Below are 27,956 nucleotides of genomic sequence, written 5' to 3'. Positions count from 1 at the left end.
AACACCCTGACTGGTAATATATTCAGCCCTATTGTGGTGAATCAATGCACCGTGCTTTAATGGGGAGATAAGGAGGGGCAATGGGGAGCTATGACGAGATATCTTTTGCCCCACAGTGCACCCCTAAAGCTAAGAGGCACACCCAAGACTGTGCAGTATCACCTAAACTCTCATCTGAAGAAAGTGCCTCTAACATTCAGGTCCTGTTTTTTTTGTGGGGGGTGGGAGGGTTTCTATATCCATGAGGAGCAAATAAGAAACAAGAGCTCAAGGACGCACAAATGTGAAGACTTTGCTATTTTGTTTCAAAGATGGAAATGTTGTGATTTGCTTAACCACTGACAAGCATGTGTTGTGGCGTTTCTTGATACTCTGTACTCTTGATGCTGTGCTACGTGATCAAACAGATCTACAGGGCTAGACATACAGGATGAACTGAGGTGAGACTGTTTTTATCAAGTTCTTTGGGTCTGACTACAGCTCTAAAGAAATATTTGCATTTGTCTGCTAATTTGGAAGCTAATAAAAATAACCATTATGGCATAAAATAACTCATACTTCATGCTCATCTAGTGTTCATTTTTGCACTGGAGTCAGTTAACGTATTAGGCTAAAGTGTTAAAAATTGATTAGTTGTGTTGGTAAATGGCAAGTGATTGCTTAAACTGACCACCAACACCACCAAAGTTTTTGCTTTGTGAAATGTTAAAGTGAATGACTGTCTTTGAATCAATCCTGGAGAGTTTTAATTGGGACCCTGACATAGTAAAAGGAACAGGTTGTTTTTTATAGGCCTTGTGCTTTGTTGCACTATCTCCTCGTGAAAGCACAGACTGTGAGAACAATCCCAAAGAATGTATCTGAATTAAGATGAAAAAGAACAATAGGAGGCTCTGTACAGGCAAGGCTGAGAAAAATCTGAGAGGAGCTGTCGGGGGTGGTGGTAAGGACCGGGTGATGACAGAATAGTACGCATGGTTGAGTGGCACAGCTTGATCAAATTAGCACAAAACTTTACTGAACAATAGAAGTCAGGTCAGTTCAAATCCTTTCAATTAAAAGACAAAATAATGAGTCTTAGCAAGACTGATATCAGGCAAATGACATTTCGTTTTTATTTCATGCAGGTAGGACGTGACCTGCTCAGAGCACAATGTCACAGCACAGAGGAATCTGGAGGAGGCAGGTGCACCTTTTTACCCTCCCTTACCTTCTTCTCCTGGCTTCACCATGCGAGGGTTTCCTCCCTGACTTGTGGTCTAGAGTGCTGACTCTGTCCTGGGACTCACACACTCACCAGTACATTACAGAGCGGGCCATTCTAAACGTAACCCTGGAGACTCTGAGGGGACTAAAAAAACACCATGGAAACCATGATAAAGAGGAGGTGAGGTCATGTTTGCAGTCAGGAGATTTACTGAGTAATGCAGCATCAGTGGTTCATAAAGTGTTTGAATTACCTCTTTAAGTAAGTATGCAAATTTAACTGAATCGCTCTTTCTCCCTATGGTGATATTTGAACACAGACGTATTGAATTTCTTTCAAATAATGATAAAAGTCCTGGTCTAACGATTGCAGATCAGACTGGGACGTGGATTTTGGAGAGCTGTGGGAGATGTGGTGAAATCCAATGCAGCCATGGACTTCCGGAGCTCCACAAGGTCTGACCCAGTTTACCACTTTGATTCAGAGCATATTGAAAGTGCCACGGTCATGCTACGACGGTTCTGGACCCACACTGTGCTCTCAGTGCGGGCCAAAGAGTACCAAAGTGCCCGTCATAGCCTGGGTCAGCTATTTCATTCACTGCAGGTAATCTGCCACACAGAACTGAATTTTAATAATAGGGGGAGGGTTAGCTTAACCTTAGAGATATTTCATGAAGTGAAATGTTTTGGCTATGTTTTTGTTTTGAACATCTGCTATGTCAGGACTTCTACAGCCACAGTAACTGGGTGGAGATGGGCCAGCGTTCTATTTACCTCCATCTGCTTCAGCCAGAGGAGCCTGCCGTGCCTGTAGCTAAAGGTGATTCATGAATGTGACATTATAGTCCCATTTAATCACAAAAAAACAAAATTAGTTGTATCTACACATTATTGTAAAGGTCCTCTTGAAAAGACTAGTTACTGAGGTAACAGCTTTACAGAATTTTTTCATTTTGCATCATTTTATCATACTGCATAGCTTCACGTGTTACAGTTTTTTCTGATAGCTTAAGCACATTTTTTGTAACTATTGGCTAATTTTGCAAAACTCTTCACTCAAATAAGAAAACCTGTCACCCAATAATCAAAACATTGTAGTTCTCTTGCAAAAGCGAACACAGCTAGATTAACTCTTCACACCTTCGTAAAAATGGTGTTTCCGTATCAAACAGTACACACAAGCCATCATCTACTAAGCACACAATGCGCCAACTGCACACTGATGGTATGAATACAAAACACATCTGGCTTTTGCTTTCTCTGTGCACAAGGTAGGCTATGTCAGTTTGAGCTCATACTTCTGTCATAGATCCATAAGCATAGAGGGATCCAAACTTCAAGTACTGGTGTTTATTCAAACACATCAAAACAAACACAAGTGGTTATTTCCAAGTATAGGATTATTTGCAATCGCCATAATGACTATATGGGTTACTTGGTCTGCAGTGAACATGCTTCCTCTGCCCCCAGCATCTGGTCATCTAGCAACTCTGTAAAGTAACAATTTCAGTATTTTTACATCAATGGTATTGGTGTGTTTCTCATTGGCATATGGCAGTGCTACAAATCTTTGTGCGAAGTGACTGTACTAACCGATTCTCATTTCAAGATGTCCTTATGGTACTTGCTACAGTGTAGCGGCTCGAGTTAGGCTGGACCCGTTGGCCAGCTACCCTCAGGGTCATTCCACGGTTGATTACATGGTCCACTATTGTAGCTCTGATGTCATCAGCAATTCTATTTCTTACTCTTCCTACCCTTCCTCTCCCCCCTCCTCATCTTCCTCTCCCCCTTCCTCGTCTTCCTCTTGCTCCTCCTTGTCCTTGTCGTCCTCTTCATCCTACTTCTTCACCTCCACGTCCTCTTCCTCGGCCTCCTCTACTTCTCACTCTTTCTGCTCCCTCCATTGTACTCCGCACACACAGCTTACCTGGATTATAGTGCTTAGGCTGATTGCAAAGTGAACTAATTATCTAAGAAAGTTTTCACATGTGAAAGTGTGCCAGACAGTTGGCAAATTAGTGTTAATGATAGCCATACATGTGTATACTTTTGCTAGGAGTGTGTTGGAAATTTGGTAATTGAGTGTTGTGCAGTGAATTGTGCCTACAGTTTTGCAAAGTGTGTGTTACAAAATTGCAAACTGAGTGCAAAGCAGTTTTTGTGCTTTTAGTTTTGCAAACTCAGTGAGTGGTTTTGCTATAAGTCTGAATAGTTTTAGAGATTGTGCTACAGGAATCACAGTTAGGGTTTAAGCATTCAGAAAAAACTGTAAAGTTACAGCTCTTCCACAGTTTTCCTACTACCGATTTTGCTGCTTCTTCAGATGTCATTCTATTGTGGTCTAATCTGTTTTACAGTTTTTTCTGAATGCTTAAACCCTAACTGTGATTCCTGTAGCACAATCTCTAAAACTATTCAGACTTATAGCAAAACCACTCACTGAGTTTGCAAAACTAAAAGCACAAAAACTGCTTTGCACTCAGTTTGCAATTTTGTAACACACACTTTGCAAAACTGTAGGCACAATTCACTGCACAACACTCAATTACCAAATTTCCAACACACTCCTAGCAAAAGTATACACATGTATGGCTATCATTAACACTAATTTGCCAACTGTCTGGCACACTTTCACATGTGAAAACTTTTTTAGATAATTAGTTCACTTTGCAATCAGCCTAAGCACTATAATACAGGTAAGCTGTGTGTGCGGAGTACAATGGAGGGAGCAGAAAGAGTGAGAAGTAGAGGAGGCCGAGGAAGAGGACGTGGAGGTGAAGAAGTAGGATGAAGAGGACGACAAGGACAAGGAGGAGCAAGAGGAAGACGAGGAAGGGGGAGAGGAAGGGTAGGAAGAGTAAGAAATAGAATTGCTGATGACATCAGAGCTACAATAGTGGACCATGTAATCAACCGTGGAATGACCCTGAGGGTAGCTGGCCAACGGGTCCAGCCTAACTCGAGCCGCTACACTGTAGCAAGTACCATAAGGACATCTTGAAATGAGAATCGGTTAGTACAGTCACTTTGCACAAAGATTTGTAGCACTGCCATATGCCAATGAGAAACACACCAATACCATTGATGTAAAAATACTGAAATTGTTACTTTACAGAATTGCTAGATGACCAGATGCTGGGGCAGAGGAAGCATGTTCACTGCAGACCAAGTAACCCATATAGTCATTATGGCGATTGCAAATAATCCTATACTTGGAAATAAACACTTGTGTTTGTTTTGATGTGTTTGAATAAACACCAGTACTTGAAGTTTGGATCCCTCTATGCTTATGGATCTATGACAGAAGTATGAGCTCAAACTGACATAGCCTACCTTGTGCACAGAGAAAGCAAAAGCCAGATGTGTTTTGTATTCATACCATCAGTGTGCAGTTGGCGCATTGTGTGCTTAGTAGATGATGGCTTGTGTGTACTGTTTGATACGGAAACACCATTTTTACGAAGGTGTGAAGAGTTAATCCAGCTGTGTTTGCTTTTGCAAGAGAACTACAATGTTTTGATGATTGGGTGACAGGTTTTCTTATTTGTGTGAAGAGTTTTGCAAAATTAGCCAATAGTTACAAAAAATGTGCTTAAGCAATCAGAAAAAACTGTAATATGCTACTGTATAGTATTTATTTCATCAAGTAGAGATCATTCAGTTATTATTTAACAGTTCGATTAATATGTTATTTTGTAATCAGACTTGTACCAGAATGGAGTCCCAGCAATGATAGAAATTAGGACAATGAGAGTGAAGATGAAGACGGAGGCCTGGGTGGGGCTATTAGTGACAAGAGGGAGGCAGAGATGAAAAGGAAGTGGGTTTCATGAATGAGAATTTGAAAGGCAAAATGACTGAGTGCTGAGATTTAAACTAGGCAGAACAGAGGCTGACTGACTCAACAAAATAAAGAAAACAATTTGATCAGAGCAATTATGTCAGTGTTTAGTTTAGCAGGAAAATGGAAGTGATGTAAAAAATAAGGTAGTAGCTGCACCCAGGAAGGCAGGGTGCATAATGTTTCATTTAAAAGAATATAATATTTATATAATGTGTTGGTTTTTTTCAAAACTCAATGTGTCACTCAGTGTGTATATGTATATACACACATACACATATAATTATCCACGTCATTTAACTATTGACCCACCACGTCTAGTAAAGCACTCCCCATCTTTACTAATTAACTTGACCAGCCAAATGTTCAACATTCTTTCAAATGTGGCTTTAAATGGTTCAGTGGAAATCAGCTATCATTTCTATTGGTCATGCATTTAACACAGACTCCCAATGTTTTGGAAACCTGGCTGTACATATGTCAATCTGATATATTCATTATTACATTACAAAAAAAAAGTTTAAATGTAAAAACTAAAGCCTTCATCATTTCTGCTTTCAGAAGACACACCTACCTGTATGGAGTGCTTCAGTACCACCTGTCGAAACAACCTTCTGCCAAGACTGAAAACCACACAGGGAAACTCTCAGCTGCTCACCACTGGATATTTCAGTACATTTCCTCCAAAACCTCAGGGTAAACCTCGGCCACCTGCAGGCAAAGTGTTACAAAAACACAATAAATAAACACATTTGGTTTTTAGAATATTTTAAAGACTTTTTCAACTACGTTTCCATCTACAAAGCTGTAAAGATGTTTTTTTTTTCTAGGCAAATGCAGTCATGGAGGTATTCTAGACAGCAGCCGCTTCTCGGGCGCCAAAGGGGGCATCAACAAGGACAGCACCTCACCTCTCTTCTCCCCTCATCATTACCTCCATCTCAAAGCTGCCACTTTGGCTACTGAGGCCACCCTGACTGTGCTGAGAGACCTCAGAGACTCTGTGGGCCACAGAAACTTTCTCAAGTAAGTTTAAACCACTGCTAAAGCTCCCTGAACTGTAGACTTGTTACAAGATTTAGGTGATGCCTGTGCTGCATGAAATGACTGTCTTTAATTGCTGCTGAACTCTCTTTGAAGACTCTTTAGTGTGAAGCAAGTTCCTGCACTGGTTTTTGTCATGGACACCACAGGCAGCATGTTTGAGGAGATCCACGCTGCTCGTCTTCGGGCTCAATCCATCATACAGAGCAGAGCCAACAGCCCGGGGCAACTCGGCACCTTTGTGCTCGTCCCCTTCCACGATCCAGGTGACAGCTGGTGGTAAAAAGTGCCTGCAGGTCATAACAGATAAACCTGTAGAGGCTTTTGCCCCCTGTTAATGTGTGATTGTGTTTCCCATTATATACATACCTTTATATACTTCTGTAGAAAGTATAGTTCTGATTATATGTTTCATGCCTACTGTATGTTCTATCAACAGTGAGCCTCTAGATTTGTGCCATCTGTTTCCCTCAGTTCAAAGAATGACTGAATGAACTTCTGTGACTTCCATGAAAGCAATGAAATGAGAAATAATATATTAATATAATAACTTATAGACAGAGCCTCTTGATAGCTTAAAGATTCAGTCTTATGGTACTGTAAATATGTTTTAAATAGACAATAAGGGTCTATAAAGACTGCAAACAAGCTGTTCCTTATCACAGTCTGTAAGCATTTATATTTACTGTACTGTGCAGGAGTAGGACCGGTATTTGAGACTGATGATCCAGGCCAGTTCATGCAGCACATGGAGGGGCTGATGGCTCTTGGAGGCGGAGATGAACCAGAGATGTGCCTCTCTGCAATTCAGGTACATTTAGACGCTAAACACTCAGAGAGAATAAGTGATGTTGTGTGTGTATGTGTGTGTGCGTGCATGTGTGTGTGTGACAAGGGGTTTCTTTAAATCACCCTGTAGTTCTTCAGCTAAGACACCTGAGTTAGAAAACACAAACACTGCAGTTGTATAGATTGGACATGTCACCACTAACTTGCTCTCTTCTTGTTATTAGCTGGCACTCACTCACAGTCCACCTCTGTCTGAGATCTTCGTGTTCACTGACGCTTCCCCTAAAGATGCCCATTTATTCGGTGTGGTGAAGGCCCTCTCCCTCGAGAAACAGAGCAAGGTATATGCACCTTTGAAGGGAAGTCTTTTTTTTTTCATCTGTCACATAGCATTATGTTTAACAAAAATCAGAGCTGCTTTAAGGTTGACAGCGAAGACAAACACCAACCGAGAGCTGCTGTTTAATAACCTGTTCTCAGATTTTCAAAACTTTAAAATAAAAGCCTTCATCTGATGTGATTGCTACTGGTTATACAGCTTCTGTTTGTATGTATATTTATAAAGAAAGCACTGCGTGAATTACATTTTTAGATGGGTTTTAAAGGAAATAAGAATTTCCTGGAGAAACTGTGCCTGCTGAAAGCTGGTGGAGATTACCTGCCTCATGTGGCCGGCAGGTGGCAGCAGCTACACTAGTTGAAAATTAAAAGTTTAATGGAATTGTAGTTTTTGTCACTGGCCACACAGTGGTGCTATTGTATCATGAAACCTTTTAACCAAAGGACAGTTTTATTAACAAAGAAAATAATTCATCCAGCAGTTATACTAATAAGGAGCAAAAATAACATGCAGCCAGATTGAAAGACTGAAAGAACCCCTCTTGTTTGCCTTCTCTTGCTCACTGTGAAATTACTTTGGACAGGGGGACTGCAGTAAAGCAAACTGTATGTCAGTGTACTTACAGCTGACAGCACTTATTTTCCCTACAGGTGACTTTTCTCCTTACTGAAGATCCCAACTACACCAAAGAGAGCCGAGGCAGGTTAATGAGGAGGAAGAGGAGAAGTAGAGAACCTTTATCTCCTGATCGTTTTAATCTCTACTCTTCACTGTCCTCCCTGTCAGGAGGACTAACAATATTCACCACCAACTCTGACATACACAGGGTCTCCACAATAGTGGAGGACAACACAGCAGCTGACAAGGTGCCAAAATAAGATTTTTTACTGGAAATTCACTCCAAACAAAGTTAACAAGTTATTTAAGGAACTGAGGTAGTACACTAGCTCACAGTATCTGTTAACTTCCCTCATTCTAGCAGTCTCAATTTCCCACCTTCATAATTTATCAACCATTTAATATTAGAAAATTTCAATTAAATATGAAATTTTCCATTGACCTAATGCTCTAATTTTCTCAGACAAACATGGCAACTGCTGCTTATAAAGCATTGAAAAAACAATATAATTTCATTTTCTACATGACAGTTAGCACATGTAAATCTTTTTTAATCAAGTAGTCTATCTTAGCTGCAACTTTTTGCTGAGCAGAAATGTGTCAGATTTTATAAAAAGTTATATCACAAAGTATATTTCAATTTTTTTTTTATTAGTTTCTTTTCCAGCAAGCCGACTAATTTCTCTTTTAGACCTTTAATTTCATAATGATATCACTTATAATTACTCTTCATTACCTTCATTACCTATCACAACTTATTTTTCTTCTCCTACCTCAGGTGACCCTCCTCCATGTGGAAAGTCACAAAGACCTGATGTCCGTTCATACATTTAGAGTTGACAGCTCGGTAAAAAATGTCACCCTACATGTCTCTGGCACTATGACGGAGTGTATCCTTACCAGTCCATCAGGTAATTCTCACATCATATTAACATCAGCTATGAAGTCAGGGTTAGCTTTTTTTCCATCACGACACTGCACTTTGAACTGTACTTTGCATTTGCTTGAAATATCATGTACAGGGTGCAATTTCCCTGTAATTAAATTGAATTTCAGCATATTTTCTTTTAAATAGCAGTATAATTATATTTACATGTAAATATTGAAAGGTATTTACACTACACTGAAATTCAGTTTAGTTACAGGGGAATTACGCGCTAGATTTATCACACATACTTTAAAGTGTTACCTTGCAAAGATCATTCTTTAACTTTTTTTTCTTTGTAATTTGAGGGTAAAATAAGCTCAGCTGTTTATGCTTCTCTTCTCAGACCAGAGTCAGTCACTGTTGAATGAAGAAGGTCCCCTAGCAGTGCTACAGCAATTTCAGGGACTGTACCGTGTCAACCTGTTTCCTCCTTTACAACCTGGCCAGTGGAAACTGCAAGCCAAGAGCAATGGGCATCTTACGTTCAATGTTATAGGTAAAAGAAATAATATCGAGTACATCAAGCAGATCACCTGGCAGATATTCATTTTTCAATTCAAATGCAGCTTTACTGTGGTATGAGATTTTTTTAAAAACATTTTTTAAAATTGATTTGTCTTTTGATCTACACCACCAGGTGACAGCGGTGTAGACTTCCTGTATTATTTTGCAATTATAACCAATGAGACACACCCGGGTCTGGCCAGAGTTGATGGTAATCCTACAGCAGGTGAGGGATTTTGATAAATTTACACGATAATGAGGATTTGTAAGTAAACAATATGTTTAAGAATATATCTTTCTAATTTTCAGGTGTTCCTGCCTTTCTAGTGGTGGCTGTTACAGGCCTGGGTTCAGATGAAGAGGCATCTTTTAGTCATGCAACACTGCTGGGGGCTGAAGGAGAAAGTCTTCAGCAGGTGAAGCTCAACTCCTCCTCTTCATCTATCTATTCCTTGGAGGAGCTGGTGGGCTTGGTGGACCCTTTTCCCAGAGTTCCCTTCTGCATTAGACTTTCAGGCGAGGACAGCAGAGGAAACAAACTGGAGAGGGTTTCCACAGAGATGGTGGAGCCCACTCACATTCAGATACAGGTAATTGTTAGCAATAATGCTGAAGAGGACAGAGGCTGCTTTCTACTCCAAGTTTACTATAGTTCATCTCCGTTACTCTGTTATGTACATCTATTTTTCAATTTTTCTTATATTTTAAATGGAAATTGTTTTGGTTTGGTTATTTCTGTGCACAATAAATGTAAAGCACTCTTGCACTCTTACAGTGTATCAAGAAAGTATTCACATCACTTCACTTATTACACAACATTGTCATATATATATATATATATATGGTCTCATAGTTGAGACTGTATGTCAGAGCACAAACCAAGCCATGAAGTCCAAGACCTCTGAGGCACAGATCTGGGAAAAGTTACAGAAAAACCTCTACAGCATTGAAGTTTCCAGTGAGCACAGTGTGCTCCATCATCCGTAAATGGTACCAGTTTTGAACCACCAGGCCTCTTCCTAGAGCTGTCTGCCTGCCCAACCAGAGAGATTAGGGTACAAGGGCCTTAGTCAGGGGAGTGATCAAAACCCAACGGTTACTCTGACAGAGCTTCAGCATTGCTCTGTGGAGAGATGAGGACGTTCTAGAAGGGCAACCATTTTAGACCATGAGAAACAAAATCCTCTGGTTAAAAGAATCTAACTTTTCTCATCACTGCATATTACCAGACCGATACCATCCCTACAGTGAAGCATGCTGGTGGTAGCTTCTTGCTGTGGGCCATATGAACCCATATAAAGACTCTCTAAGACCACTCCTTTGTTAAATCCTGGAGTGTCCCAGCCAGAGACCAGATTAGAACCGGATTGAACATGTCTAGAGAGATTTGAAAATGGCTGTGCATTGATGCTTCCCATCGATCCTAATGGAGGTTGAGAGGTTCTGCAAAGAAGAATGAGAAAAATGAAAACAACCCGAAAATGTCAATATGGGATATTTTGTGTCGAATTCTGAGATGAAAAGGCTGCAACATGGCAAACTGTAGAACAAGTATAGCCCTGTGAATACTTTCTGGATTTACAGTTTTCTCTGTAAAACTCTATTTTCTTGCTTCTTTAAATTCTGCAGGGCCAGATGGCACAATTATAAGTTATTGATTACCTACAGTATCTATGTAGAGGTGTCAGGTGATGACCTTTCTTTGACCGGTGGTCCGTGCACTTTTGACACAGTCTGTTTCACACATTATTCAGGTGCTTTCTCTTCCTGACCTCGTGCCTGGTCAGAGTGCTGTGGTGAACTTTGAGATCCAAAACCACGGTGCAGCACGGAACTTCAGTTGGACAGCCGATGATGACTGTGGATATCTTCTTATGACAGAGCCCCACAGGTAGATCAAAATGAAAATACATCTTGCTCAGGTACAAAGCAAACTTCAAAGAACTTAGACTGCCATCCCGCTTCTTTTGTCACCTTCGCTGGCATTCTCTCACCTTTGAAAACTATGTAAACTTAGTAACCCAAAATATTTTTTAAATTATACAGTTATGTACAAAAGTCTTGAGTCACCCCTCAATTCTGCTCTTCATATCAGATTGGCTTTCTAATTTTCTTTTTTGCTAGTGGATATATTAAGGGTGTGCACCTATTGCAGTTTGCACTTGTGCTTTAGATGGGGAAAAGAACCAATTTTAAATTTTAACTTTATGCACTTTGTTATTAAAACACATAATTTGTTCCCATTTCTTTTTAATGAAAATTTCAAAGATAACACTGTGAAACAGTAACAAAATGTACCAACAAGATTATTCAAAAGAACTATTAGCTGAGTAGTGTGTCATTAAAAAGTGTGAGGAAATTAGACCAGTTGCGGACAAAATAAGAAGTGGCATGCCCACTTAACTATCCATAGCAGATAAAGATGCCTATAAAGGCCGTCATGAAGCCATCCCCAAGGAAGGGAAACGGGAAAAAGCTTAGATATACCAAATTATGGACTGAAAATCTGTGGTAACGGGTCTTATGGAATGACAACAGTCAGTATCTACAGTCATGGTTTGGCCTGCATTTCACCCATTGGTGTTGGGAATCTTGTTAAAATTGATGCAATTAAGAACACAGAAAGGTATGATTCCATTTTGGGCCTGATTGGCAGTGGCTTAATTTTTCATGACAATGATCCCAAACACACTGCCAGTGCATTAAAAGCATACCTGGATAGAAAAACACAAAGTAGAACACTATTATTCATGGATTGGCCTCCCCAGAGCCTGGACCTTAACTTTATTGAAGCAGTGTGGGATGATCTTGACAGAGGGTGGAACAAAAGGCAGCCGGCATTCAAAGAGGACCTTTGAATGTCTTTTAAGAAGCCTGGAGACCTATTCCTGAAGACTACTAAAAGAAAGGAGATAAAACCTTGCATCTATTTCGCATTTTAAGAAAAATATAAATTAAATGATGGCTAGTTCAAAACTCTGGCACAGTATTGTAAGTATAAGTTAAATGATTTCACAATTCATGTTTTTGCCCTTCAGCTTTCTTGTAGCAGAACAAAGGTCTTTTCGTGACCAGGTGTACCTCCAGACTCCAGCCACAGCGCAGGCAGGGGTGACAGTCACCCTTACACTGACTGTAAATGATCTTCATTCTGCTGACTCAAATTATGCAGTGGCCTACTTGACTGTGGTCCCTCAGGTGAGCAATAAGAGAAACTGCAGGATATTCTGCTGAAAACTTGTTTTTTGGTTTATTGTGTATATGATGATTTTCTCTTGCCTACAGGATTCAGACACGTCCCCACCATCCTGCTCTGCAGCACGAGTCCAATCGAACTGTTCTGCAATTTGCAACGCGACTAGCTGGAGTGTGTCTCTGTCTGTATCAGATATCGGACACTCTGGCCTTGATGCTCTGCAGCTACAGGAAGGTGAAGGTATTCTGATTTTGTTTCACAGTAACCCAACCTCAGAGGACAGCCTTGGAGAGCCTGGCATTGAGCTGCAACAGACACAGAGGGATAAATCAACAAATGGAGCCTACCACCACCACCAAGAGCAACACAACCACAAGGCCAGATTAGAGACAGGGGGCCCCCCTTTGAATATTTCAGAATGGTCGCTGGATGTATCTCAGCCACTGTTTGTGAGCTACACATCCAGCTGCTGCTCTACTCAGGCAAAGATGCTGGTTTGGGACAAAGCTGGAAACATGAAACGCTGCCATCTAACAAATGGTCAGAAGAGGCAGCTACAAAACAAGAGTACAGAAACCAGTGGGACTGGACAGAAAATGCCCACAGGCTTCTTTTTCTTGCTGTTAGGCCTGCTGTGCTTTCCTCTGCTTTAGCCCCGTGTGATTACAAATGTTTTGCTGGTCAAAATTATCTGTTGATGACTTGATACAGAGCTTGCTCTACTGTATTTTCAAAGGCAAAATCTGAAGCACCAATAATTTTTTTTCATATTGATATTCAAAAGATGCAAATTTGCAAAGAATAAAAAATCTTTTATTGCACTTCCTTTTATTTTTGCTACAACTAGATTTGTATGCCTGTCACGTTTAAGGCTGTGTGAGAGGTCGATTCATTTGTAGTTTGTACTTGGGGAGCAGCACCAATAACACCAAGGCAAGCTTTAATACTGATAGATCAAAACATAAACAAAGTCCAGAATCTAAGAAAATAATTACAAAAACAGAAAACATAAAAATCAGAGATTAGTTAGGATACAGGACTCCACAAAAACACAGAATGCACAGACAATATAGAGACAAGGTAATGAGGGGAGTTGGAACTGGTGGGAAACCAAGCTGGAGACAACTAAACAAATGAGATGGAAGGAACAACACTTGCCAAAAGAAAACGGGAAGAGTGACACAACTGAATGTGCACCCAAGATCAACTTGACATGCGAAAAAAAGTCCAAAAAAAGAGACAAGGCTGAAGGAACATGAAGTTATCTATAACCAAACTATAAAGGCACAAATTACAAACCATAAACAACCAAAACCAAGCATCACACCAACCATCACCTCTATGCATTTCATTATTAGTTATTACTAATCTCTGCAAGGGCGTAGATTTGGCATGAACGGAAGGGACGTGTCCCCACCAATATCCAGCGATTATTGAATTGTCCCCACCAATAATTTGATCCCTTCGAGTAAAGAAAAACAACCCGATAGAAAGAAAACCTAGTAGCCTGCGCTGCGAGGAGAAGAGGAGGATGGCAGCAAAAAGGAAGAACCTGGATATAAGAAAGTATTTTTCAAAGAAACCTGTAAGTCACTTAAAGTCAAGTTCACTCATATAATGTGTCCGTCACAATAACGTTACAGGCTATGCTAGGCCATACATGCCAGCACTCCCGATTCTTCCGGGGAATCCCGAATTTCAGTGCCCCTCCCAAAAATCTCTGGGGGCGACCATTCTCCCCAATTTCTCCCGATTTTCCACCCGGACAACAAAACTGAAAAGCCATATCCCAGACTGGCCCAGCCAATTTCAGTTTCCAACAATGGCTACTATTACTGCAGCTACTTAGTTTTACTCTTATTACTCTTTCTGGGTCGCAAAATAAACTTTTAACACATTTTCAGGCGAGAATGTAGCTGTGTAAACATCAAATAACTTAAACATGTTATTGTTTGGCCTTTTTCAGTGCTTTAGTTGTGTTTTATTTGTTGGTGAGTAAATCGGTTTGGCTGAGATTAAAGTTATTAGATTAAATTAGATTAAATAAAACTTTATCAATCCCTCGGGAGGATTCCTCCGGGTTCTCACACAGCTGAATAAACTGCTGTCACACAGCAGTGTGTGAAAGCAGCTGTGTGAATACAGCAGTTTATTCGACCATCTACGCCAGCGTCCGGTTATATTTTAGACAGCAAGGAGCAGACGGCAGGTGACGTAATTCTGAAGGCTAGACCGTCCAATTTCACAGTCGCTCATTTCCGGTCTACCCGGCTTTCGGAGGACCCGGCCCACTTAGACCACAAAGGCCGGGTCCTCAGGTGGACGCAGCCTCTGAATTTGGACACTCCCAGCCTGTTTCCGGCCGGACAATAATAACGGTATTTTATCCGATAAATAAACACTGTAAGATTCAAGTTTTTTGTATATATATATATGTACATATATATCCTTTTATCAAAAAGCAAAAACAAAAAAGAAAAAATAAGAAACAGGGCAGGGTTCGATGGTTGAATCATCCGTCCTCACCAATGCCACAACCAAATCTACACCCTTGAATCTCTGGTTCTCTTCCACAGCATGTCTTTGTCCTGTCCTTCTACCCTCACCCCCCAACTGGTCGTGCCAGATTGTTGCCCCTCTCTGAGGTTCTGCTGGAGGTTTTTTCCTGTTAAACGGGAGTTTTTCCTTCCCACTGTCACCAAAGCACTTGCTTATAGGGGGTCATATGATTGTTGGGGTTTTCTCTGTTTTCTTATATTATTGTTGTGTATTTACCTTGCAATATACATTACCTGGCAACTGTTGTTGTGAATTGTCCATTAAATAAATAAAATTAAAATTTTTATAACAAAACTCAGAACTAGGAATTGCAAAATATCACTACAATAGAAAACCATGAAATGATACAAAACAAAAACATAAATCACTTCTAAAAACCCAGAAGAACTAATAACTCACAGAAAAACTCAAAATCCTAGAACTTGGATCCAGGATTTTCCCAATGTGGAATAAAAAAGTAGAAATCAAATAAAGCAGTGGGTAAATAACTGGATTGTTTTCACAGACCATCATCACTTAATGGCCAAGATGAAATAATGCATTTCTTAACACATTTAAAAAAAAAAAAAAAAAAGAAGTTGTTTTAAGATGATATCATGGAGACATCTGACAAATTTACGAAGCAGTATCTGTATACCACTAGTCAGGGTAATATTAAAGAGTGGCCCATGATAAGAATTGACTGATGGGTCTTCGCTTTTATTCTCTGACGTCCATTTATCTACAAAAAGAAAGTATTGAAAACTCTTAGTGTCTTTAGACCTTAAATACAATCTGGCAAAGCTGGAAACAAAGAATTTTGCAGAGTCATGCACCTTGTTTATATTTAACTGAAAAATCCCACATCCCACACAAATGTACTGAGAAACTTTCCTTTGTGCTTCAGCTGTAGGACTTTAGCTTAAATATTTAAACTAAAATTTAATATTTAACTACTTTCCTACGAACCTTGCTAAAACCTGTTACTCAGTTATTCATTTGAAATTCGGCTGTCCCCACCTTCTGGGCCAGCCTTAGAGAACCAATCAGAAGCTACTGCAACCACAAACACAAACTCACAGTTAAATTAGAGACAGGAGACCCCAATTTTAAGTGCACCTCCTCTTCCTCTCCCATCTTTTAACTCGCAATCTTCTCATGGCTTTAAATGGTTTCCTTTAAACTTTTACTTTGACCAACACAAAAGCCTGGCAAGTATAGCTTAACGATCGGCAGTTGTGACATAGTGATGCAGCACAACTAAATTTTAACCCCTCCTATATCTGAGATGCATCTTGAAAAACATAGACCCCAACAAGTTAAAAGTGAAACCTTTGAAACCTTTTTTTTTTCATCCAGTTACTCTCCTGGAGTTAATTAATTTTTCTACTGAAAACTTATTAACTCATTCTTCAACACAGAATTGGCAGAGAATATAAAGGCAGTGACAATTAGAGCACCAAGCGCAGTGCCATCATTGTCCGCACCCTGAACCTTTAGAAATGATGAAAAGAAAATCTATGCAGAGAGACACACAGCCAGAGGTGGAGGAGCGAGGACACTGGGGAAATAAGGTGGAATTTCTCCTTGCTGTGGCGGGAAATGTTGTCGGCCTGGGGAACGTGTGGAGGTTTCCCTACCTCTGTTACAAAAATGGAGGGGGTAAGCAAATGAGGAACTCACTACATTAAAGGTGTATTAATCTTGTAGGATTATATTGATTGTGCAAAGCATGAGCAAAATAAATTACAAAACAGTACTAGTTCAAGGTCTATTATTACTAGTTCACAGTCACTGAAATGAGACTGAAAGTGTGACTTCAAACTCCATTGGTACTCTAGGAAATGTTAATTTTATCACTTTAGGTAGCTCACATGACAACTGTAGGTGAAGTCAAGCAGGGCTCTCTATCTGTTTGAAGCATTTTGGATTTGGCAGCAGGTTGATTCCATCAAATCTGATGCCAGCATCCAAAGTGAAGACTCTGCTCCACTGAATCCAATAGCATCCAGTCCTCAGGCAGCTTGATTGTTTGCAATAGAATCATTATAATTAAAAAAGAAGAAAACAATATTATTAGTTTATAAAAATCTGCCTCTTGTAGTTTTTTTGTGAATTCAACTTTCACAAACAAAGTTCTAGTAAAAAGTAGTTGTAGCAGCAGTAGTAGTAAAAGTACTAGTCAAACAATTCATTAGTAAAAATTTCCTTTAATAACTTCCCAATATGTCATCTTAATTTTGGTAGTATGTTTAAACAACTGATATATGTTTTGTTTTTAAAAGCATATACCAGGTCCTTGTTTAATATCATTGATTTACGTAAAGCCTTTGATACAATAGATCATTCTTTACTTTTACGGAAGTGTGAAAGGTATGGTTTAAGAGGTGTTGTACAATTTTGGTTAAATAGTTACTTGAATAATAGGTTCCAATATGTGAGTATTAATAACATGAAATCTAAACTTAGAAAAGTAACTTGTGGAGTTCCGCAAGGATCTGTTTTGGGACCTAAGTTATTTTTACTTTATATAAATGATATTTGTACAGCCAGTGATACTTTAAAATATGTGATGTTTGCTGATGATACAAACTTATTTTGCTCTGGAAAAGACATAAAGAAATTACTGAAAACAGTGGAAACAGAACTCATGAAGTTAAATAGATGGTTTGTATTTAATAAACTATCATTGAATGAAAGTAAAACAAAATTTATGTTATTTGGAGGTAGTAAAAGTAATATTAAAGTAAAATTGAATTTAAATAATGTTGAAATTGAAAGAGTATATGAGACAAAAAATTTTAGGAGTAATTATTGATGATAAACTTTGTTGGAAGCCCCACATAGAACATGTGAAACGAAAATTATCCAAGTCTATTTCTATTCTTTATAAAACAAGAGATTTTTTGAATAAGAACTGCCTTTATTTATTGTATACTTCCCTTTGTTTGCCTTATATGACCTACTGTGCAGAAATTTGGGGGAACACATACAAAACATATTTGGATTCAATATTTAAATTGCAAAAAAGAGCTATTAGAATAATAAATAAAGTTGGATATAGGGAGTCCACCAACCAGTTTTTTGTAGGATCATCTATGTTAAAATTCATGGGCATTATATATTCTAAAACTTTAGAAATGATATATCGTGTGATGAAAAAGAATGTTCCAATTTGTATTTTAAGTATGTTTCAACTAAGAGATGGAAAATATGATTTGAGGGGGTCTTATAAGTTTGAAATGCCTAAAGTGAGAACCAATGTTAAGTATAGATGTGTGTCAGTTTTGGGAGTGAAATTATGGAATGGACTTAATGATGAACTGAAGATGTGTTTTTCTTTGTCATTCTTCAGGAAGATTTTAAAAATTAGTATTATACAAGGTTATAGAAATTTGGTTTGTTAAAATTTTTTTGTGTTGATTTAATTTCTTGATTTATCATTGATTTCTTTTCAAACTGTTATACAACTTATTTATCAATGCTATTTATTTTCTTGGTTAAGGATTTGATTATTTCTATGGGGGTAAGGGATAGGATAAGTATAAGCCATAAGGCTTCAGCCTATTCCTTTTTCGGTTTCTGTTTGAGTACTTTTATGTAAAATTATAATCTGTTGTTGTTGTTGTTGACTGAAATAAAATTTCAATTCATAATTGAGTAAGCTTGTTACTCAGAAGCTGCACAACAGGTGTGTTTACTGTGTATGTTTTTAATTCAGGTGCATTCCTGGTGCCATATCTGGTATTTGTGGTAACCTGTGGTGTACCCGTGTTCCTGCTGGAGACAACTATAGGGCAATTCACCCAGGAGGGTGGCATTACCTGCTGGAGGAAGCTGTGCCCATTAGCAGAAGGTAAGCTGTTCAGGGATCGTTAACAAGAAAACATCATGTTATCCTTCTCTTCAATGGCCATTTATTCACAGTCTTGCACAACTGTGTCTCAAAATGTAGTGAACAAGTTAATAAGTATTTAAAGTTAAGCCAATTCTGTACTTATCACAATCTTCAAGTTATAAGTTCAAGCCTTAACTGAGAACTGGTAACATTGTGTTTTGCAAGTCATTCTCAGTGATTTGCTACTAGGCAGTTCTAAAGGAACAAGATGTAATTTCTATGCATTTAAATTTAATATGTTAAGACTAATATTATGTGTGTGGTTCACTTTTCTACATTATCTCAAATATTTTCCATGATGTTCAAATTAGAAATACTAAATTTTATTAAATATTGGAATGTGTTTGTCCCGTTTACTGCAGACTGCTACCCAGCTAATGTATAAAACAGTGTTTGTGGCACTCTTTATTTATGTTTTTAAAGGAATAGCACTGGACTATCCCACAACTGAATTCTACACATAAAAGCTACTGTAGCTGCAAGTTTTTGGACCCATTATATTTTAAGTTAGCAATTAGCAACAGAATGCAAGCAGCCTGAAATAAAAGTTGACTTTAAAGTTGCACATTATTACGATGTATTATTATTATTAGGATTTTGGCCTGAAAAGTCTTAACATTTTGCTGAAAGCATTGAAAATACAGGCAAGTAACAATTACAGTTCACCCAACTTTTCACTAGGCTTCCTTTTCACATGTAACCTGCTACAGTATCTTGACATATTATTGTAGCAAAAATCTGAATACGCACACATGTATTTCAATACCCGCACACAAATCAAATATGCTCATTCAAAATGAAACACACACACACACACACACACACACACACATCCAATATATCCTGGGAAAAATAGGATCTCTCAATGCACAACAACCTTGAAGCAGATGGGCTTCAGCTGTAATCAAGTGCCACTCAGATAAGGACCAGGAAACTGAGATTCACAGAATCTCACCAAAACTAGAGAAGAGAGCAAACTTTTTTTCTGATGGTAGGTTTGGCATAGAAGCATGAGTCCACACTGCCTTGGATCAGTGGTTCAGGCTGGTGGTGGTCGTGCTGATGTAATAATGTGGTGGATATTTTCTTGGTACACCATGTGCCCTTAAGTACCAGCTGCACATCGTTTAAATGCCAAAGCCTATAGTATTGCTGCTGACCTTGTCCATCACTTTATGACCAGAGTGTAGCCATCTTCTGATGGCTACTTTGAGCAGGATAATGTCATATTATCCTGTTATATCACAAAATCATCTTAAACTGGTTTCTTGAATATAACAATGAGTTCATTCAAATGGCCACCACAGTCACAGACCTCAAGCCAAAACTGCTGAGTAACCCTAAAACAACAAGAAGTCTGAGTAATTGATAAATGGAGATTTTTGTAATTATTATCTGTAAATGCCTTTCAGGGATAGGCTTTGGTGGACAACTAATCCTTTTCTATAGCTGTATGACCTACATCATTATTCTTTCCTGGGCTTTGCTCTACCTCGTGTTCTCCTTCAGCTCTCAGCTCCCCTGGGCCTCCTGCAACAACGACTGGAACACAGGTAAAATGCAAAGATTATTTCCATTTTCCAATAAAAAATTGTCAAAGTATGTTTAGGTATTTAAACTTTTGTTCTGATACTTTTCACACTCTCTTCTCAGAGGGCTGTGTAGACTTTTCAACAAAAAATAACACCGTCCACTGGACCAACCAGACAAACTCGACCTCTGCAGCCACCGAATTTTGGGAGTATGTCTATGTAGATGGACTGAAAAAGCCTACATACCAAGTTATTTAAAGCCCAATAAAACATTTTGTACCTTTTCCAGCTATATATATCTATATCCTTCTACCTATCGATCTGTCTGTCTATCAATCTATATATTGTTTTTTTTACCTTCTGCATTTAATTGACTTCTAGACGACGAGTGCTGATGATCTCTGGGGGCATTGAGGAAATAGGCAGCATCCAGTGGGAGGTGCTGTTGTGCCTCATTGCTATGTGGATCGTCTGCTACTTTTGTATCTGGAAAGGAGTCAGATCTACAGGAAAGGTAGTTTTGCTGGTAAATACAGTGGGGGAATAATTATTTGATCCCCTGCAGAAATTATAAGTTTGTCCAAATACATGACTCTCTAATGACTCTCTAATTTAAATGGTAGATTAATTTCAATGGAATGAGGCAGAATGTGACATAAAAGTTATGGAATTAATTGATTTTTATGTCATTGAATGAGATAAGTATTTAACTTCAAGTGTTAGCTACCTCCACAGATTTCCCATATTTTGTGGACAAAAAAATAGAAAATTGTTGACAACGATCTGTGGATGCAGATTGTGTGTGGCAATGAACGGACCCCTGCGCAGATGGCAGAAGGAAAAATGAACTTAAGAGCTGATAGGTTTGTAACTTAAACCTATTTGCTGGAACGTTCAAGATAATTTAATTACACAGCAAAGCAAGACACGAGTAGGCAAAGTTCTTTATGTTTCTAGTGCACGGGAGAGAACTGGACAAACGCCGTTCCTTCGCTCGACCCCAGTTGCTCTCGTCCGCCCCCCCCGTAACACTGCTCTTTTATTGAGGTTACATGAATATACATAGGTTCATTAACATATGATGTCTACATACAAACAAAGAGTACCTTGCCTGTGCGTTGTGTGTGCGTGTGTGGGGTCAAAGTGTGACCCCATAAATGACTTCCCTAAACCTGCTGGTCTAAACAGAAGGCACTTAGCCTAAAACAGATATAGATACGTTTATCCTACCATAAAACAATAAGACAAGGTACGACCTCTCCCATGCTCCCAGAATGTGGGTGTGAATGCCAGAGCACTCTGGAATGAAAACAACGTCTCTGCAGACTACTAAGGATCAAACCTCTATTGTCTACAACTAATTATAAAACTCTAAGCATATATAAGTAGATATTTCTAAGCATAAATGATAATCAAAAATACAAATCCAACAATAACAAAAGGCTAGCATTTTATTTAGGCGCAAAAACACAAAGGTACAAAAATAAGAAAAACCAAAAGCCAATAACTAATCAAAAATGTGAGAAACTAAATGCAGAGCAACATACAGGACAAATAGACGTAAAACATTTTGTTTTTGTTTGTTTTTGTTGAAACAAGAGGAAAATTGGGCTGTGGAGAACAGACATGAATGCACACGAGAGACAGGAGAAATATGGAATGAAAAACAAGGAGGGGAACATGTAAAAAGAAAAGGGAAACAAGACGCAGAGACGCACACACACAACCAAATGCAACAAGGGAGCGAGGGACACAGGACAAAGGGGGGAACAAAGGAAACCTAATGAACAAGGAAATTAAGTGAGATCACAAGAAAACTCTGAAGCAATAATAAGAATAAATTCAGGACTGCCTGTTGAAACTTAAGTCATAATGATAACACAAAACACTCAAAAAACAAAACAAAACCCCACAATAAACTCAGAAGCTGGCCCTAAGACCCAGAACTGTGACAGGAGCATCTGTAACTGATTAATTCATTGATTGATTGCAATCTGTGTGCCACATAGGCCACAACAGCAAATCTATGAGAACCAGAGTTCTGGCTAGGCTGTAAGGGCTCAAATACTTATTTCATTCAATGACATGGAAATCAGTTTATAACTTTTATTTAATGTGTTCTTTTTGGGGATATCTTGTCCCCCCCCCCCATTAAAATTAAATTACCACAAACATTAGAGACTGTTCACTCCTTTATAAGCAATCAAACTTACAAAATCAGCTGGAGATCAAATAATTATTTTTCCTCACTGTAGCTCTATATACAGTATGTATACATAGTACATATTGAGTAAACACTTAAATGCTCTGAAATGTTACTTTTTCCCACAGGTGGTATATGTCACAGCTACCTTCCCCTACGTGATGTTGTTAATACTTTTGATTCGTGGCCTCTCTCTTCCTGGAGCATTCGAAGGAATCATGTTTTATCTTCTGCCTGAACCCTCACGACTGATAGACCCTCAGGTACGAGCTCAAATCTCTAACAGTGTCTGACACAGGTGGACAAGTGTAATACTGTTGCTTTGTTGGAACAGGTGTGGATGGAGGCTGTGAGTCAGATCTTCTTCTCCTACAGTATCGGTGTGGGCTCCCTAACTGTGCTGGGAAGCTACAACAAATACAACAACAACTGCTATAAGTACATGATGATCAGTAGTTATTTACCTTAATTTTAAATAGATATTTAAATATTAACAACCTCATATTTTGTCACATGCAGTGACTGCACTTTGCACTTTGTTTTTGTGATTTGCAGAGACTCTCTGATGCTGTGTTTGCTGAACAGTGGTACCAGTGTTGTAGCTGGTTTTGCTGTGTTCTCGGTGCTGGGATTCATGGCTCATGAGCAAGGTGTTCCCATTGCAGAAGTGGCAGAGTCAGGTATATATCACAAACATGCGATCATATTCTCCTGGACCCATAAATGTGACATAACAGTGATCCATAAATGGACTCAATCTTACATAACAATATTATGGGAGCATGTCTCAACTGGTCACAGACTTGGTAACAGAACAAGAAAGACTTTAAAATTTTCAGGGCTCTGTTTTAATTGTTAAGCTTGATTTGGGGGAATATTATTTTTTGGAATGATTTCTGTCAGGGCTCATTGTGCAGGCAGGTGGAGATGTGGATCCAAATGAAGGACTCTGAGATGGAAATGTAACTGAAGACCACACACAGCTTTATTGCTGGCACCAAACAAAAACAGAAATCAAACCATAAAACTGGAACACACAGGCAGGATCTGGGGGTACGAAGTGACACTGAGCACAGGAAAACACAGGGCTAATATACACAGGGTGGTAATCAGGGAATGGGCAACAGGAGGGAGACACAGCTGGGAGAAATTGGACTAACGAGACAGGGGAGCAGTAGAACTGAACACACTCACATGAGACACAGACCTTCACAATAAAACAGGAAACAAGAAACCACTAAACAAAGAGGCAGACAGAGAGGCAGACAGAATATAACACATGGAACTCCAATACATGAAACAACAAATCCTTAAACACGGATAAACAGAAACATGAAACTCTAATAATCATCACCACCACCATCACCACCACAATCACTACAAGAGAATAAGAAAACAATCCATAATCCAAAAACACACCAAAAAATAACAACTCAAAATACTGGGTCAAAGTGACCCAGAACCGTGACAGATTTCGACATTTTTGTTTACAAAAGCTTAATTTCTCAGTAGTGAGTTTATACCTAATCTATGGGAACTTGTTTCCAGCACTGGAAGAAAAACAACGAAGTACTTTTGCCACTGAAAATTCAAAATTTACGATATCTAAGAAAACTTAATAAGAAAATTGGCAACATTTTCACACAATGTTGGCATCCAAACATTGTGTGAAAGTTTCCTTGTTATCTTGATTATAGGAAGAGGAGGAATGTGGAACAGAAGGATTGGTTTTTCTGTGGTATTCACATTTCTATAGGAAAACCGAATGCTTTGCTAAATGTTTGTGTCAGGAAGTTGACATTTTGTGATGCTTAACTTGAAATTAAGACTTAGGTCTCACTGGCAAAAAATAATTTTTACAGCTGTGGAAACTAACTACCATACTAATCAGGTCTCAGCATCCTTTGAGTTCCAATAGTCAGACTATATTATGTGGGCTAAATCAGTCAGTGCCATTGTGCCATCACAGTCAAACACGTGAGTAATGGTGAAAACCTGATGTCATTTGATTTTTCCCTCTTAATATGAACAGGCACAGGTGATTGTTCAATTTTCTGCATTTCTGCTGTCATATTTATGCCATTACACACCACAAAACTGTACAAACTAAAACACAAACATTTACCACTGGCTGGCATGTTTGATATGTTCTGGCATCATGCTGTTGTGTTTCAGGTCCAGGCCTGGCGTTCATTGCATACCCTCAGGCTGTAGCCATGATGCCCCTGCCTCAACTGTGGTCCATCTGTTTCTTTGTTATGCTCATTCTCTTGGGTCTGGATACACAAGTAAGACACACAACTTTGGAACATTGCATTTATGCTTTGAAATTTACTCAGTGTGTTTTGTCCATTTTCTGCACAGTTTGTTGCCATGGAAGTAGTGATGACGTCCTTCATCGATATGTTTCCCAAAGTGTTGCGCAGAGCCGGCCGAAGGGAGATTTTTCTCCTTCTCTTCTGCTTAATATGCTTCTTCTCTCAGCTTGTCATGGTTACTGAGGTCTGTATGTAATGTATCACTGGCAGAAAATGTTTTAGAAATGTGTGTAGGGGTCTGAAAGAAAATGTTTAAAAATTATATATCCTAAGTTTCTGATTTTAGATTTTAAAACTAAACACATATGAAATATTACTTCATCCAGCTATACTAATTGTCAACAACAGGTGTGTTCGAAGAACCGGAATAGCGAGCTCAAAGTTAGCGAGATGATTTGATCTTGGATGTGTCATTTGATCTTGGATGTAGTAAGCGAGGTACGAAGAACGGGCCCCTGATTTTAGTGAGGAAAATAAATGCATGCAAAATAAATATCTGTGTCATTGTCTCTAGGGAGGGATGTTTGTGTTTCAGTTGTTGGACTACTATGCTTGTAATGGAGCTTGCATCCTCTTTCTATGTGTGTTTGAAACTCTGGCACTGGGTTGGATATTTGGTAGGTGTGCTCTTCTTTTTACATCTCACACTAATGATGTCGTAATGATGACATGATCAGGGAAGTTTTCTCATATATAGGGGCAAATCTTGCAGACACTTGTGAGGACATTATAATGGAGTCTTTACATGGGTGATTATGACTCCTTTGGCTGTCATTTAACCTTTATGTGAAAAAAATACATCCATGGCATTCCATTGACACCAAGTGTGATCTTTATACGTTGTTTATCTTGTTTCTTCTTCTATTAAGGGGTAGATAAGTTATATGACATAATAAAGGACATGACAGGAACACGAGCCAACTACTTCTTTAAACTCTGCTGGCTCTACCTCACACCACTGGTCTCACTGGTGAGTTGGGCTTTAAGTATTAGGATACCAACACTCAATTCTCCACCAACTAAACCATCTCCTTTTGATTTCTCAGGGCTCTTTTATATGTTCTTTAATTGAGTACCAGCCTCTGACCTTTAATCGGTGGTACATCTATCCATCCTGGGCATATGTGCTGGGGTGGATACTGGCCCTCTCCTCCATCCTGCTTGTTCCAGGATGGGCCCTGTATAAGCTGGGCACTGAGACTGGGACTCTAAGTCAGGTGGGATGACTGTGTTATTATTTTAAATATATAGTTAAACAAAAATGTAAGACTTTCATGTTTACTGGGTGATTTTTAACGTAATAGAAATCATGGTAATAATAGCCTTTTTAGAATTATTATAAAACTTTTAAATTAAGTTTTTCTCCATTTTTCTCCATTTTGTAGCGTTTCCATCATCTGTGCCAGCCTAATCTTGAAAATTTAGAGAACCAAAAGAGGGAAACTCAGCTAGAGACCATCAGAGAACTTCTGCAGTAGTTCACACTCAACTGATACAAAAGGTCATCTGATCCCTTTGTAACACCTACGATTTGGAGTTGAACGTGATGTCACTTTCTCTGTTTTCCATTAAAAAAAAATTCTCTTTTTTTCCACTTCTGTACCCATTTGAGCTGCATCATAGTCATTTTTTTCTTTTTTTTGTTTATACAATATATCAATGTATCTAAATCCACACACATTTTCTTTAATGGAAAGATATGGTTGCTGTGTTTGTGTAGTGCACTCCCAAAAATGATGTTTTACACCACATGTTACAAAAAGAAAAAATGCTTTTGTGTTGATATGACTGACCTCAAAAAAATGTCCTTAAACGTTAAAGGCAGGGGCGATTCTAGGATCAGAGCTTTGGGGGTGCTGAGCAGCCAGAGAGCTGCCCATCCAGGCATCCAGGCCTTTACTCGTCATAATGAGACGTCTTCCCCGTCTCTGTCAGTCCCTGCATCCTTAAATGTCTCCAGTTGTCACGAGTTCTCTCTGACTGTCTCCTTGGTGCATTTAAACCCCTGTTCCTCCCTGTCCTCATCGTCTGTTGTCTTCATCTCCATTATCACTCATCATAATTTTACCATCTCTGTGCAAGTCTGCAAATTTCTTTATTAAATCATAAGATTCTTAAATTCATCAAGTCTCTCTGTGCCTGGGTCCTCATCACAAAACATTACATCACTGTTTTGTACATTTTAACACAATTTAATCCCCACATTTGTGAAAGAAAAGCAAAACACTTTTTTGAAAAGTCTGTAACAAAACCATCAAATCTGATAAAGGTTATTTAAATGCTGCTAAAGAAGAATGGATTGGAATAAAATAAAAATAAAAAACATATCCCAACCTTAATTACTGTGGGAGAAGTGAATGATGCTCACAGTGAGTAAGAAGTAAACTGAGTGCATATTTTGGACAGAGATTCACTTTTAATGTGTATGTATAATATAAAAAATACACTCCAAAAATAGAAGAGTCCTTGAAATGTACAAAATATTATTAAAAAATTAGAAAATGGACACCTTGGCCTATGGTACAATGTATACAATGTATGAAAAGATCTTTACTGCAGATACTAATATAGCTCTGCAGATTTTTTCTTTTCTTTTAACCTATGTCGCCTCACCTTGAGGTTGGCAAATCCGTCTATCACATTTTGGTGGTCAAGTCTCTCAAGCATCTCTTTCTCAACTGACATCACAGCCAGGTGCTGGAGTCTGCTTTGACCCATGGTCCTTCTCAGCCAGGTATGGAGCTGACTCAAGACACTAAAAGACCTTTCACAGCTACAGCTGGTAACTGGGTTTGTTAGGGCAACCTGAATAACAGTTTTCAGTGTGGGGAAGATCTGATTATCCAGAAGATTGTACAATGTTAACATATCTGGGATGGCACCAGCCTCACTCTTGAGCTTCAAAAAGTTTTTGGCAACCGTGACTTCCTCTGACTGAAGTTCAATATGGTAATGCAGTGCCAGGGCTGACAACCCAGTTGGTTTTGCAGATTCT

At 38.8% G+C, this 27,956-nt stretch overlaps 2 protein-coding genes across 3 annotated transcripts; both read left to right on the top strand.

Moving 5' to 3' along the window:
• Positions 1–256: 256 nt before the first annotated feature.
• On the top strand, positions 257–13,293 carry vwa7 (von Willebrand factor A domain containing 7). Of its 2 annotated transcripts, none has more exons than XM_085245647.1 (17): positions 257–440; positions 1,128–1,387; positions 1,580–1,813; positions 1,933–2,029; positions 5,618–5,749; positions 5,884–6,079; positions 6,194–6,363; positions 6,796–6,908; positions 7,111–7,227; positions 7,877–8,092; positions 8,623–8,755; positions 9,116–9,268; positions 9,410–9,502; positions 9,586–9,866; positions 11,031–11,167; positions 12,315–12,474; positions 12,562–13,293. In XM_085245647.1, exons 2-17 carry the CDS (start codon positions 1,154–1,156, stop codon positions 13,123–13,125), a joined length of 3,030 nt encoding a protein of 1,009 aa, XP_085101773.1. In that variant the 5' UTR covers positions 257–440; positions 1,128–1,153; the 3' UTR covers positions 13,126–13,293. The 2 variants fall into 2 exon arrangements, with proteins under 2 accessions (XP_085101773.1, XP_085101772.1); XM_085245646.1 differs by having other exon boundaries at positions 258–440; positions 5,615–5,749.
• A 146-nt stretch (positions 13,294–13,439) lies between these two features.
• Positions 13,440–26,795, top strand: LOC146559568 (sodium- and chloride-dependent GABA transporter 2-like). The gene is made up of 14 exons (XM_085245648.1): positions 13,440–16,672; positions 18,732–18,866; positions 20,321–20,461; positions 20,562–20,649; positions 20,822–20,954; positions 22,772–22,906; positions 22,978–23,081; positions 23,199–23,323; positions 24,819–24,931; positions 25,008–25,145; positions 25,476–25,578; positions 25,831–25,931; positions 26,008–26,178; positions 26,347–26,795. Exons 1-14 carry the CDS (start codon positions 16,513–16,515, stop codon positions 26,437–26,439), a joined length of 1,740 nt encoding a protein of 579 aa, XP_085101774.1. The 5' UTR covers positions 13,440–16,512; the 3' UTR covers positions 26,440–26,795.
• Positions 26,796–27,956: the final 1,161 nt, after the last annotated feature.

The sequence above is a fragment of the Mchenga conophoros genome, linkage group LG14 (assembly GCF_057382185.1).
Source record: "Mchenga conophoros isolate Kocher_MC1m ecotype Shallow Benthic linkage group LG14, M_conophoros_male_GT1.1, whole genome shotgun sequence".
Lineage (NCBI taxonomy): Eukaryota > Metazoa > Chordata > Actinopteri > Cichliformes > Cichlidae > Mchenga > Mchenga conophoros.
Note: the sequence above shows the minus strand (reverse complement) of the source record. Positions and strands in the feature narration are given on the sequence as shown.